The 15521-nt window shown below is 42.1% G+C and overlaps 1 protein-coding gene and 1 long non-coding RNA gene across 2 annotated transcripts in view; one reads left to right on the top strand and one right to left on the bottom strand.

Annotated features, from left to right (window-relative positions):
* LOC137563225 (uncharacterized) overlaps positions 1 to 11674 on the top strand; it is a 65450-nt gene extending 53776 nt beyond the window's left edge. Inside the window, exon 2 of the long non-coding RNA XR_011030295.1 lies at positions 11495 to 11674. This is a non-coding gene — a long non-coding RNA (uncharacterized lncRNA). The remainder of the gene's footprint in view (positions 1 to 11494) is intronic.
* Positions 1 to 15521, bottom strand: part of COPS2 (COP9 signalosome subunit 2) — a 68341-nt gene that overhangs the window by 39498 nt on the left and 13322 nt on the right. The window contains exons 3-6 of the mRNA XM_068275417.1: positions 15076 to 15153; positions 11676 to 11801; positions 7440 to 7529; positions 6416 to 6493 (exon numbers count right to left, since the gene is read on the bottom strand). Coding sequence (XP_068131518.1) covers positions 6416 to 6493; positions 7440 to 7529; positions 11676 to 11801; positions 15076 to 15153 — 372 coding nt within the window. The remainder of the gene's footprint in view (positions 1 to 6415; positions 6494 to 7439; positions 7530 to 11675; positions 11802 to 15075; positions 15154 to 15521) is intronic.

Here is a 15521-nt window from a genome sequence, read left to right as displayed (position 1 = left end):
AGTTCTGTGGCACTGTGGGATTGTACTTAATTGTGCTTGATCTAAGTGTAGAGACTGTGCAAAGTCACATTTCCATATAATCCTCAAAAGTAACGGTCATTGAATAAGTTCCTACTACCTATGGGCGTCGGCAAAGTGGCACCCCCAGGACCGCGTAACGCCGACGGTACCTGGGGGACTGAGTAGTCGGTGTTCGCGCATCTGCTGGCATTAGGCTCCGCCCACCCGCTACATCAACCCGCCGGCCAATTAGCAGCGCTGGCGGGTTGTTAACCCCCGATCTGCAGCTTACAAAGTGTATAATACGTTAAGTTAACAGTATTATACAGGCTGCCTCCTGCCCTGGTGGTCCCAGTGATCGAGGTATCACCAGGGCAGGAGGCAGCCCTTCTAGTAAAAGCGCGCACACACACACACACACACACACACACACACACACACACACACACACACACACACTGATCCTGCCCCCCCCCTGCCCCCTGATCGCCCACAGCACTCCTCAGACCCCCCCCCCCCCCTCAGACCACTGTTTGCACCCAATCACCCCCCTAATCACCCATCAATCACTTAGTCACTATCTGTCAACGCTATATTTTAGATTAGGTCCTAAACTGCACAACCTCAGATCCTCCGCAGCCCCCCCCCCCCCCATGTACTGTATACATCTATTCTCCCCTGTAATCACCCACTGCTCACCTGTAAAGCACCCATCAATCACCCCCTGTCACTGCCACCCATCAGATCAAACCCTAACCTGCCCTTGCGGGCACCTGATCACCTGCCCACACCCTCAGATCGCCCGCAGACCCGCCCTCAGATCACCTCCCAAGTGCATTGTTTACATCTGTTCTCCCCTCTAATCACCCACTGATCACCCATCAATCACCCCGTCACCACCTGTCACTGCTACCCATAAGATCAGACCCTAATCTGCCCCTTGCGGGCACCCAGTTACCCGCCCACACCCTCAGATCACCCTCATACCCCCCCCCCCCGATCACCTCGCAGTGCATTGCTTGCATCTATTCCCCCCTCTAATCACACCCTGATCACCTATTAATCACCTCCTGTCACCCCTAGCACACCTACCCATCAGATCAGGGCCTAAATTTAGCCCAGTGTGGGCTCCTGATCACTCGGCCAAACCCTCAGATCCCCCTCAGACCCACTTCCGATCACCTCCCCAGTGCATTGATTGCATCTATTCTCCCCTCTAATCACCCCCTGAGACACCCATCAATCACCTCCTGTCACCTCCTAGCACTCCTATCCATCAGATCAGGCCCTAATCTGCCCCATGTGGTCTTCTGATCACCCGGCAAAACCCTCACCCGCCCCACCGCAGTGACAGAATTTTTTTTTCTGATCACTGTTGGTCTCTGCGACTTAATTGTGGCTGAGACCAACTGTTATGCCACACAATATGCAACCACCAATCCAAGAAGCTACCATGCCAAGCCTTTTCGGTGGAAACCGCTCCAAGTTTCCGAACGTAACATTTTTTGGGGCCTTCTCCTTAACATGGGTCTAGTCAAAAAGAATGTATTGCGGTCTTATTGGTCTACGCACCCAATACATCACATGCCCATGTTCTCTGCTGCCATGTCAAGGTCACGATTTGAGAACATCCTGCGCTTCCCACACTTCAGTGCCAATACAACCTGTCATCTAAGAGGCCACCCTGCTTATGACCGGTTCCACAAAATTTGGCCCCTCATAGGCCACCTGTCATCAAAATTTGCAGATGCTTATACCCCTGAACAGTCATTTTGAGGCATTTGGTTTCCAGACTACTCCTGAAGGTTTTGGGTCCCTAAAATGCCAGGGCAGTAAAGGAACCCCAGAAGTGACCCCATTTTAGAAAGAAGACACCCCAAGGTATACCGTTAGGAGGATGGTGAGTTCATAGAAGATTTTATTTTTTGCCACAAGTTAATGGAAAATGACACTGAAAAAAAAACCCCCAATAAAAATCAATTTCCGCTAACTTGTGACAAAAAAATAAAATCTTCTATGAACTCACCATACACCTAACAGAATACCTCGGGGTGTCTTCTTTCTAAAATGGGGTTACTTGTGGGGTTCCTATACTGCCCTGGCATTTTAGGGTCCCTAAACCATGAGGAGTAGTCTAGAAACCAAATACCTCAAAATGACCTGTAAAATCCTAAAGGTACTCCTAGGACTTTGGGCCCCTTTTTGCACCTAGGCTGCAAAAAAAAATGTCACACATGTAGTATCACCGTACCCAGGAGAAGTAGTATAGTGTGTTTTGGGGTGCATTTTACACATACCCATGCTGGGTGGGCGAAATATCTCTGTAAATGGACAATTGTGTCCAAACAAAACAAAATTCTCATTTACAGAGATATTTCTCCCACCCAGCATGGGTATGTGTAAAAATACACCCCAAAACACATTATACTATTTCTCCTGAGTACGGCGATACCACGTGCGACACTTTTTTGCAGCCTAGGTGCGCTAAGGGGCCCAAAGTCCTATGAGCACCTTTAGGCTTTACAGGGGTGCTTACAATTTAGCACCCCCCCAAAATGCCAGGACAGTAAACACACCCCACAAATGAGCCCATTTTGGAAAGTAGACACCCCAAGGTATTCAGAGAGGGGCATGGTGAGTCCGTGGCAACTTTTGTCACAAGTTAGCAGAAATGGAAACTTTTTTTAGTGTCAAGGTGTCACTTTCCGCTAACTTGTGACAAAAAATAAAATCTTCTATGAACCCACCAGGCCTTTAAGTGAATACTTTGGGATATCTTCTTTCCAAAATGGGGTCATTTGGGGGGTATTTATACTATCCTGGAATTCTAGCACCTCATGAAACATGACAGGTGCTCAGAAAAGTCAGAGATGCTTCAAAATGGGAAAATTCACATTTTGCACCATAGTTTGTAAACGCTATAACTTTTACCCAAACCAATAAATATACACTTATTGGAATTTTTTTTATCAAAGACATGTAGCACAATAAATTTGGACAAAAATGTATATAGAAATTGTACTTTATTTGAAAAATGTCAGCACAGAAAGTTAAAAAAATCATTTTTATTTTTTACAAAATCAATGTCTTTTTTGATAAATATAATAAAAACTAAAAATTACAGAAGCAATCAAATAGCACCAAAAGAAAGCTGTATTAGTGACAAGAAAAGGAGGTAAAATTCATTTAGGTGGTAGGTTGTGTGACCGAGCAATAAACCGTTAAAGCTGCAGTGGTCTGAATGGAAAAAAAAATAAATAAAAAGTGTCTGGTCCTTAAAGCGGAATATAACCCTGCATTTCAACTTTGCTCTAAAACATTATTTACAGTATATTATATGCAACCAGTATTTTTTTTTTTTTACTAGACCAGCATTGGAAGGGTTACACAGAGTTTTAAAGTTCCTGGAGATTTCTGCAGACGCATCCGAAGCTGAAATAGATACATTTTGTTTACAAGTGTTGAATGTTACACACTTTGGCTGTCCTCCAGCTCAGTCAGAGAGAGTGAGTCACATTCAACACTTAGATACATTTATGTTAACAAAATGTATCTATTTCAGCTTTGGATGCGTCTGCAGAAATCTCCAGGAACTTTAAAACTCTGTGTAACCCTTCCAATGCTGGTCTAGTAAAAAAAAAAAAATGCTGGTTGCATATAATATGCTGTAAATAATGTTTTAGAGCAAAGTTGAAATGCAAGGTTATATTCCGCTTTAAGGGGTTTTAAGACTGCAGTCCTTAAAGCTAATGTAACCCCATTAAAAAAAAAGTCAGATACTCACCTAAGGAGAGGGAAGGCTCTGAGTCCTAATGAGCCTCCCCTCTCCTGATGCCCATTGGATCCTCCGTGCAAATCCGCTGCCGCAGGGACATCGGAAGTCTTCAGGAGCACTCGGGCTCCCGCCGGCCTGCAGCTCCATACTGCTCACGCGAGAGTGCGTCACAGACCATAGAGGGCAAACGCGCATGCGCAGTATGCAGCAGCTCGTCTTCGGGAGCCCGAGTGCTCCCGAAGACTTCTGAAACCTCCCTTCGGCGGCAGAAGTGGCAGTATTTGACCGAAACGGTCGAATATGGCTACGGGGAATCCTGCGCAGGACCGGGCACCGGGAGATGAGAGGGAAGGCTCATTAGGACCGAGCCTTCCCTCTCCTTAGGTGAGTATCTGACTTTTTTTTTTTTTTTTTACACAGGTTCCCATTAGTTTTAAGTGGTTAAAGCCACACAAAGAAAAGGGTTGGGGCAAGCAAACAGATGGCAATTATTCTGTTAGTTCGAATGAAAGTCTTGTTTACATTTTTAATTTTATTCTATTTTACTATAACTGTTTTTGGATTGTGGAATGAATCAACCGAGTTTCCATTAACCCTTATGGGGAAATTTTCTTTGATATAAAAGAGTGCTTTGGATTACAAACATGTTTCTGGAATGAATTCTACTCGCAAACCAAGGTTCCATTGTATCTACATGTTAGCAGGGTAATCAGAATAAAAAGTGTTCACTATAGTGCCACTTCAAAAATATCCCCAACTTTGCATAAAGATATTTAGTAACCGTTACACCCAACATCCAAGCCCATTGTTCCCCTACTCACAAATCCCACTGGAAGCTGCCCTGTTGTGCACCATCCATAAACCCTCCATAGCAACAGAAAACATGCGTGTTAGTAGCATGGCAACACATATGCATTGCCCAAACCATTGCCCAAACCATTGCCCGAGGAATTGAGCCTCGATCCCAGGAGGAGACAAATCTTTGTGCACACACCTATGTAGCAGTTGCTAACTTCATTAGCTCTCAGTACGTCACCCTTGACAATACCCACTAACGGTTATGCTAGCTACTTGCAGAAAGTTTTTAATGTAATCCTCAAACTATACAGTTTGAAATGAATGCAAAAGATATACATTAATTATTTCAATGGTTTAAAACAAAGGGATTCTTAAGTCAGCTTTATTTACCTGGGGCTTCTACTGCCCCCCCCCCCCCTGTCGTCACCACCCTGTGCCCACGCTGGTACTCCATGATCCTCCGGTCCCCCACTGCGGCTCAGTTTTGTTTTTGCCGACTGAGCCTATCGCCGGCCAAAGCGAGCGTCCTAGCTCCTGTCGCTGGGAGCATTCTACGCAGTAGAGATTTTCTCGTACAGCGCCTGCACAGGGGGATCCTGGTGACAGCAGCGCAAACTAGGACACAGTGGCCGGCGACAGGCTCAGTTGGCGAAAACAAAACTGGGCTGTGGTGGGGGAATGGAGGATCGTAGAATACTGGTACAGGCACAGGGCGACTGCAGGGGGGAGGTAGAAGCCCCAGGTAAGTAACACTGCTTTTTTTTTATTTATTTTTTATTTTTTAGCTGACTTAAGTATCCCTTTAACTCGATTCAATGTGATCAAAATGTTCTGGCTCTTCCATTTAATAAAATTTAATAAAATAGCGTTATTGATCAAAAGCAATCCGAATTAATTGTTTTTAAATTTGCACGCTTGAATTTTTGAGAAGCTGCTGTTTTATCAAAGTGAAAGTGCTGATGAAGGCAGTTACGAGTGGCATCTTCCTCACATTGATGTTTTCTGAAAGTCTGTCTATGAGGAGTAGTAACCAGCTGGTTCTGCTGCCAGCACTCAGGAGTATGACTACAGACCCAACCTTATCTCTGCTCTCGCTCGCCCATCTGACCATACACCAGCCTTCACAATACACTGAAGCAGACAGGCTGCTGTATAGTCAAGAGGAGGGCATGGCTACACTTCTCCTGTGCCAGCTACTAACAATATGAAAAAAACTGGTGCAAAATTCTTATAGAATCATTTTTCAAAAACAAGCTCCATAGGTAGGGGTAATGTAAGATGTAAACAATCCAAAGTGGTGACTTTTCAGATCACATACTGATGCAGATGCATTCAGTTAAAGGGAACCTAAACTGAGAAGGATATGGATTTTTCCTTTTAAAAACAATACCAGTTTCCTGACTCTCCTTCTGGTCCTGTGTCTAATACTTTTAGCCACAGCCCCTGAACAAGCATGCAGATCAGGTGCTCTGACTGAAGTCAGACTGGATTAGCTGCAAGCTTGTTTCAGGTGTGTGATTTAGTCACCACTGCAGCCAAAGACATCAGCAGGACTGCCGAACAACTGGTATTGTTTATAAGGAAACATCCATATCCCTCTCAGTTAATGTTCCCTTTAAGGAATCTCCAAAAATCAGTCAGGGACTTTACCGGGGCTGTAAGCTGCGCAATTGAGAGGACCGGAAGGACGGCAAGGAAGTAGACGGGCTACAGGAGGCTGGAGGAAGCCCCAGGTAAGTATAAATCCTTTTGTTTGAAATCTCAGGTACACTTTAAAGATGAAAACAAGCTCAAAGATTATTATGAAAAAGAACTGAGTCAAACTGAAAATGTACTCCTAACCTGACAAGACTGATGTAACTGACGTAAAATCTTCTGTAACTTGCCGAACTCTTCTCTTTCCAAATATAACTTGCCGAGCTGCAAAAAAACATCCAATAATTAGATTTTCACAAAAAATCTGATGTGTAACTTTATTTGTAACAACAAGGATCATGATTCACTTTACTTAAAGGGATACTGTAGGGGGGGGGGGGGGGGGGGGGGTCGGGGGAAAATGAGCTGAACTTACCCGGGGCTTCTAATGGTCCCCCGCAGACATCCTGTGTTGGCGCAGCCACTCACCGATGCTCCGGCCCCGCCTCCAGTTCACTTCTGGAATTTCTGACTTTAAAGTCAGAAAACCACTGCGCCTGCACGCCCATGTCCTCGCTCCCGCTGATGTCACCAGGAGTGTACTGCGCAGACACAGACCATACTGGGCCTGTGCTGTGCGCTCTTGATGACATCAGCCGGATCGAGGACACGGCAACGCAGGCGCAGTGGTTTTCAGACTTTAAAGTCTGAAATTCCAGAAGTAAACCAGAGGCGGAGCCGGAGCATCGGTGAGTGGCTGCGCCAACACAGGATGTCTGCGGGGGACCGTTAGAAGCCCCGGGTAAGTTCAACTCATTTTCCCCTGACCCCCCTACAGTATCCCTTTAACTTTTTATAAAAAGGTATGACAGTTGGATGAATATCTCATGGATTCTTGCAGATACCACAATCCAATAGCTGTTAGGGCTAGTTCACACTGGGCGCTTTAGTAGCGTTTTGCTGATCGCTGGCGATCTAGGAATGATTGTGTTTTGTGATCATATAATACTAAAATGCAATCGCTCCAAAAATGCTGAATGCACCACAAACACTATTTGCACTGGCTTCTCATGAGAAATGGCAGAAAGCCAGCAGACTGTTTACGCTGCTTCCTCTATTTCAGCTAACTGGCTGAAAGTCATTTCTGACAAATTCACTCCTTTTGACATGTCAATCTCAACTCATGGGCGCCATTAAATTTTATTTAAAAAAATTACACTTTTCAAGGTACCTTTGTGTTTGTTTTAAACCATAAACGGTCATTCTTAGCATCTTTCAGAGCTTCAAGCGTCGTCTCATAAAATTCTTGTAACAGGTCCATCTGGGAAAAGGAAAAGATTAGTAAACCTACATGAAGCTTGCCAAGCAGAAAGGTTAAAACAGTTTCTTAAAATGAAATACACACTATACTGATCCTCTCTCTTCCTCTAATACTTTTAGCCAAAGACCTTGAATAAGCATACAGCAGATCAGGCGTTTGACATTATTGTAAGATCTGACAAGATTAGCTGCAAGCTTGTTTCTGGTGTGATTAAGACAACTGCAGCCAAATAGATCAACAGGACTGCCAGGCAACTGGTATTATTTAACCACTTCACCCCAAAGGCGTTTTTTACCCTAACGGACAAGAGTGATTTTCACCTTTCAGTGCTCATCCCTTTAATTTGCCAATAGCTTAATCACTACTAATCACAATGAAATGATCCATATCTTGTTTTTTTTCACCACCAATTGAGCTTTTTGGGGTTGATATTTGTTTTCAGTAATTACTTTATTTTCTATGCATTTTAAAGGGAAAAACAAGGAAAAAATGAAAAATGAAAAAACAAAAAACACACTATTTCTCCAATTTCATCCCCTATAGTTTTAATATAAACACTGCTACTGTGCATAAAACCCACACATTGTATCTGCCTATTTGTTCTGGTTAATACAAGATTTTAATGATGTCCCTAGTACAAAGTATGGTGACAATATAGTATTTGGAAATAAAGGTGTATTTTTTCTTTGGTGTTTTTTTCCCCACTATTTTCATGGTGCACGTGCACCTGCGAAAAGTGGCAGTAGCACCGTCTGACTAATAAAAATGTCCTGGAGCCATTAAGAGGATCTAGCAGGACGTTTTTATAAGTCAACTTGTCATTAAAGTAGTTCTGCACCTGCGCAGTACGCTCCGGTCCATGTGGCGGTGATTGATGCCGCCGCTCCAGCAGGCGCACCGCGGACCGGGAGGCAGAGGTGGCGAACGGCTGTGTACAGAGCTGCGGTGAGGGACATGCTGGGAGCTTAGGGCTGGACGAAGCCCCGGGTAAGTAGCCCTTATTTTACATACAAAATGAAAGTGCAAAGAGCATATAGGGAATCTCCATTGATTTCCGGTTCATGATGAAAAAGAAAGCAAAAAACATACAATGCAAAAGGTATTGAACCGTTAAATTTGCTTGAACTAGAAAAACAAACAACAAAGAAGCATCTGGGTCACATAGGGAGAGGTGAGGTAGTTGGAACAGGCATGAAACAAACAAAAAAGATCTGCATGAGTACAGGTCAAGTGAATCAAGATAAGTAGACCAAGTCAGTCAGGCCCTGAGCATCAGCATAGGTCAGCCAGGGTTCCCAGGTCTTCTCAAAGTGAACCATACGGTCATAGGAAATAGCTAACATTCTCTCAAAAAACATGAGTCTGTGGACTCCGGCGATAACAGAGTCAAGGACCAGTCTGGGTTGTTTCCACTGGGAGGCCAAATACAATTTCACTGCCATAAATTATATCAGGTGATGAGGGGTACTTAACCTTGTATTTTCTATAACCTAAAGGTAGGGTAGCCGGATGTTAAGAAAAAGGGCGACCTTGGACAGATGAAATTTGTAGTGAAGTTACACATATTATGCCAAAATGTGGAAGCACGGGGGCAGTCCCACCAAATGTGATAAAGAGTGCCCTCATGTGGACAACCCCTAAAACACTCTATTGTTGGCTAAGGAAATCCTATGTAATCTGGAGGGAGTCATGTAAGAACGGTGAAACAACTTGTAATTCGTCTCTAAGGTTAAATAATAAAGGCTACCACGAAACAAAATATCATAGCATGATGTCCAGGAGGTGGGGCTATAAGTTGTCATCAACTCTTTCTCCCAAGCTGAGAGGAATCCAGCTATTGGATCACCAGCCATGGTGGATAGCTCCGCATATAAAAATTAAATGATGCCCACCTCTAATGATCTATTTCTACACCCGTCTTCAAAGTAAGTAACTCGTAAGTCCATGCGACCCTGAGGAAGCAAGGACTTAAAGTAATGATAAACCCGAGAGAGCTGGAAAACTTTATGGAAAGGGAGACTACAATGTATTTCATGGATTTACTCTTATAGCTTCAGTTTGTTGCATAGCTATGATGAAGTCATAAAAACTAGGTAATTCTCTGGCCTCTTACTCTCTTCTCTTACTCAGCTGGTCTTTATTATAGGATTATGTTCAGTTATGAAAACTAGAGTTTAAAAAACGGTTCTGTCCAGTGTTCATCTAGACAAGAGCTTTTATTTTTCATGTGTGTTTATCCCTTCCTTTCTAATTTGTTTCCCCATTGGATATCTGTCACCATTTCTGGTCATAACAGGGATTGTTAGTGAGATGCAGAGTTCTGAGTTGATACAAGATTATGCACATTTTGTATGCAAAATCATGCAACTTGAAAAATTAACTAGTCGAATTCTGTAGAGGTGGTTTTGATTGATCCATTTTTAATCTAAATTTGTACAAATTTGAATAATCCTGCATCAGCTAGCTATTCCTAGTCTTGGAGACTGGAGAGGATATTGGTTAAGGGTGGTCCCTTTGATGTAGGGTTCTAGCCTTTTACCAGGTGGAGCGAATCCTGGCTCAAGCCTCTATGTAAAAAAGCAAGGAGTCTTTAGGCAAGGCTCTACAACACTTCTGGTCGCTCATGAAGAGCACCTTAAAGGAAACCTAAACTGAGAGGGATGTGGATTTTTCCTTGTAAGCTATACCAGTTGCCTGGCAGTTTTGCTGATCTCATTAGCTGCATTATTGGCTGAATAACACACCTGAAACAAGCATGCAGCTAATCCAGTCTGACTTCAGTCAGAGCATTTAATCTGCATGCTTGTTAAGGGGCTGTGTCCTAAAGTATTGGAGACACAGGATCAGAAAGAGAGCCGGGCAACTGGTATTTTAAAAGGAAAAATCCATATCCTTCTCCATATCCCTTTAAGTGGCAACAACTATGAAACACTTTGATTCTTCCAGGAGAGAAGTGCAATATAAAAGTTATATGTCTTGTCATTGGTCTTGAGAGAAACATAAAACTACAGCTCAGGGCCTCATGTGAGAAGTATTTGTTCTTATTACCCATACCAATATATTTGTTTTATTTGCAAATCAGCACTGTACTAATTACAGTTGGAGGTAGAACAAATGTTTCAGGGAAGCCAACAGTCACTGTCATATACACAGACGTAGTAAAAACCAGGGTTGCCAATTCCTGCACGCATGGAAGAGATTTAAAACATGAATTGTAAAACATGCAAGCAACAAGAAAAAAAAAAAATTATAATATATATATATATATATATATATATATATATATATATATATATATATATATATATATATATATATATATATATATATATATATATATATATATATATATATATATATATATATATATATATATATATATATATCTTATCGACAGTATGCATAGCTGTTGACATGCAATTCAGACAGGTTTGCTCTAAAACTCAGCTAAACCGTGGTTATAGAATCACTGCCAGTTTTCCCTCCAGAAACGGATATAAGTAAAAGCAAGTCTTAAGCTGAGTACACACGTACGATAACGATCGTTCAAAAACGAACGATAACGACAATTGGACCGATAATCGTGCGCTCCAAATTTTCCAACGATCGTTTTTTGGGACGATAACGACCGTTATCGTTCAATCCGACCGATCCAACCCGGCGGATTTTTTCGAAAGATAATCGTTCAATCGTTGCAGTGTGTACAAAGATCGTCCGATAACGCATGTTCTTATTGCCTGTCATAACGTCACTTCCGTTTGCGCACGCATTTTTTAATCGTTCGTCGCTCAGTACTTTATACTTATATCGTTCACGTGTGTACACAATCGTTCATTACGAACGATCTTTTCCGTCTAATTTGAATATCGTGTAAACGTCACGAATCGTTCGTAACGAACGATCTTTATCGGACGTGTATACGAACCTTTACTAGCTAAATACAGTATCTCCCTTAAATTTTATAGAAGGTCATAAAGCAGAACAGCAAGTAAAAGAGCACCTCCAGGGAGAACATCATATCGATGCAGTAAGAGCCATTTTTGACAGGCCCTCAGGTGGTTTGATTCTCATTCACTTGCATTCGGATTTGCCGGGATTACTACAAAACCCACATATGACTTAATAAAAATAATAATAATACCAAACCTGTTTAGATGTGGAGATGTAGTCAAGAATTGAGTTGATAGACTTTTCAGAGTAGTTTCTGGTGACAGCACTGCGGATGTAAGTTAGGAGTTGTTTGTATCTGTTCATCATTTCAGGATAGTTACTCTGCAAAATTAAAAATGTGTGTTATTAGGTTGGAAAAGTGTACAACCTTCTCCTGAATCAAAACATTGTGAGGATCATTTGAAGGTTAGCGAATTTGCTGTAGTGACATTTCAGTTATGAGCATGCACAAGTGGGATAACCTTTCCTGTTCTACATTTATTAAAACCAAGCTCTCTCTCTCTGGGCATCGTCTGGAAATTCTTATCGGTTTTAGAGGTTGATGATAAATTAAAAATAATAATTTGTGTTGTAGCTACAGATTTATGGGCCCCAGTGCAAGCTTTACATCAGGACCATTCAAGCGCTCTATACATTACAATTGATACGGAGCACAATTTTTTTTTTTAATTTAGAACCATGCCAGGGAAAGTTGCAGTGTCAAGAGAGGTTTAAGCGAGGGGAGTTCATGATCGCAAGTATTCAAAGCACATACAGAGTAGAGATCTTTACCACTGCAGCACCAATGAAGAGGGTCCCTTGTGGGCTCCAGAACAATCACATCCTCTGCATTCTCTATTGCAATGCCCCTGATATTTATGGAGTGATCTGCATATAGGCAAGTGCCTATCCTAACTCTCATGCCTTTTCTTTTCAAAACCCCCCGCTGAGGCTGCAATTGGTGGTTGACAAGAGGGTCCTACAAATGCAGTGTGATCACTTGCAGATTTCATGCATCATCGCAACTGTAAAGAGTGGAGGCTCTTTCCAGGTTAATCAATATATTATTTATAACAGAGTATGGTCTATGTCAGGGATGTCAAACCGGTCCTTCGAGGGCTGAGGTCCTCACACATTTGTGGCACAGCTCAAATTAATTGATGGGTCTGACTCAGGAAAGGTGTGGTCCATCTGGTAGAACACATTCCTTTCTTTCTCAGTCCATACTAAACACTGGCATGCATCTGGCCCTCCAGGCCTGGAGTTCGCCACCTGTGGTCTATGTTGTTACCTTTAGATTACTAATTGGGGGCTGTACTATAAGACTACTTTGGCTGATCATAGCTGAACATTTCATCACGGATGAGTTTTGATATCTCTAACATAGCCATACACATTTCTGGAGTCCACAAGGGGATGGTTTGTTTCTCTTTCTTTTCAGGGTACAGATAGTGTCTACCAACCCTCCAAGAAAGGGGTGGTGACTTATAGAATATATTGTTGCACATTAGGGAAGCTCACTGTATTTTTAAGTTTGGGACCTGTGCCCCTGGGGGACTCAATGTAAGATGGGACCTTAATCTTGTTGTATTGCTATTAAAGTGGAACTGTAAAACTATAAAAAAAAAAAAAAAAAAAAAGTTTTTCACGTACCTGGGGCTTCTGCCAGCCCCTTGCAGCCTTCCTGTCTCACACTGGTCCACCACGATCCTCCATTCCACCGCCGCCAGCAAGTTTTGTTACTGTCGACTTGTAAGCCCACGGCAACTGCGCCCCCGGGCCACGTGTAGCTTTCTTTGCATTACTGCCCGCTATAGTGTCCTGCGCTATTAGCAGGGGGCCCCAGGTAAATTAAACCTCTTCCTCCCCACCCCCCCCAGTCAAGGTTTTCTTTAGGCACTGTTCACATAAAACACGGATGGCCGCGCGTTCGGAAGGCAACATGTACAAGCACGCGCCATCTACATTTGTATGTGTTGCGTGGCTGATCCCATTCACTTAAAGTGAATGGGTCAGCCATGCATTTTGTTAAAAAATGCGTGCAGCATGCGTTCGCGGACCGCACTGTTCAAGAACGCATGCAGTAGGAACATCAGACAGTGCAGTCTATGCACTTCTGAAGTCGTGCGTGTCTGACTCCTATTCGCGTTGCCGAAATCCTGACGGCAACACGTGCAGTGTGAACGGGGCCTCAAGGAAACCCAAACAGTTATTTTTCTTTTTGAATGGCACCAGAACTGTACAGTCATTACATTTCTTATCTTCTTTTTTTTTTTTTTTTTTTTTTTTTTTTTAACGTCTGCCCTTAGAGTTCTTTTTGTTTGTTTTGTTTAGAACAAATGACTAAGTACATCTAGGTTTAATGATTAAAGGGGTTCTGTGGATCAGAAAAAAAGAAAAGGAACACAGCATAGTTATTTGTGTGCTAGGCACTGTACATACACATGTCTATCTCATCATGTCACATGTCACTTCGGGTATCCTTTAATCTTACTATACTGACAGCTCTGGTACACTTTAAAGTGTACCCGAGACAAAAAATGTAAAAGCATTTATACTTACCTGGGGCTTCCTTCAGGTCCCTTTAGGCCGCGGGCTCCCTCGATATCCTCCTGTGAGGCTTCGATGCTCTGCTGGCTGGCCCAGTACTACGGCACAGGATGCTCCCGGTGACCACAGCCTAAAGGAGGCTGAAGGAAGCCCTAGGTAAGTATTTATGCTTTAAAATTTATTGTCTCAGGTTTCCTTTAAGGTTCAGCTAACATCTGGAAATATGCCTGAAGAAGGGGACTAGATCCCAGAAAGCTTGCATCATTTAACTCTATTAGTTAGCCATTAAAAGGTATTTTTTACAAAACATTTTTTTTTTCTACCTTCAAGGTTGCTGAAATTTTTTGCAATTCAGCTGTGTAGCTATAGATACAGCAACACTGTTTTTCTTTTTACTTATGCCATCAAAGTGCGAAATGTAATTTTTTTCTTTTAAAGGAGCAATCTAGGCTTTCTTTGGGTCATTTTTTTTTTCAAAGAACAATTTAATATATTATTTGGCTTGCTAGGTTGCACACTTTGGGGACTCCAGTGCTGTACAGATATACTGCTAGGCAACAGCAGTGATGCATCTCTACAGCATTGAATCCCCAAATTGTCACCTTAGCAATCGCATCCGATCGCTACAGGTGACAGCAATTACAGTTCTCCACAAATCTTAAGGCCAAGTATATGTGACAAAAGTGGTTAGTTAGGTAGAGGTTAACAATTCACTACAGTGAACACTTTTTTAGTACGATACTGTCACTTTACTAAAATTTTGAAAAAACTTTATTTTTTTTAAACTTTTAATGCACGATTACTGTAATTTCCTACAACAGCAATTATTCGCTTTGCACAGACACATGCAGTGTCCGAGTGTCCACAGGCAAGCGAATGCATGAGCAGTGACTTTTAAACCAGGATGTGTCATGTACTGGAATCTACGGGAGAACTAATTAGAATGCGAGACCCACACCTTCAAATCTGAACTGGTTTAATAAGGTGCAATGGTAGAGTTCATGCTAAAGTGATACATCAATGTCTACATAAGCTTAGCATAATGTAAGCAACAAAAAGTGGTTACCAATTTGAAGTTTATTTTGATCATCTGTTTCAGTGCTTTGAATCCCCATTCTCCTTTCTCACCTTCCAATTCCAACACCTAAAACAAAAAGAACAGTTTAATACATGTGATAAATACAATACCTATTCTATCAAATGAGCATATTCAGAATGCTGGGTCAGATTGCTTAACACCATGTGGGTGGGAGCAGATGTAAATATACTAGACTCTTGCCCGAAACAGCACCACACAACCATCACTGCTACAGAGTAGAGTGTGACTGCAGCTTCACAGACAGAAGCACGTCTCCTGCAATTCAGAGATAACAAATGTTCAGGGCTACATAACTTAGTGACTGTTAAAGGGACACTTAAGCCAGGAATATATATATATATATATATATATATATATATATATATATATATATATATATATATATATATATATATATATATATATATATATAT

Source organism: Hyperolius riggenbachi, chromosome 3, assembly GCF_040937935.1.
Source record: "Hyperolius riggenbachi isolate aHypRig1 chromosome 3, aHypRig1.pri, whole genome shotgun sequence".
NCBI lineage: Eukaryota > Metazoa > Chordata > Amphibia > Anura > Hyperoliidae > Hyperolius > Hyperolius riggenbachi.
The sequence above is the reverse complement of the archived record's forward strand: the minus strand, read 5'-3'. Positions and strand labels throughout refer to the sequence as shown.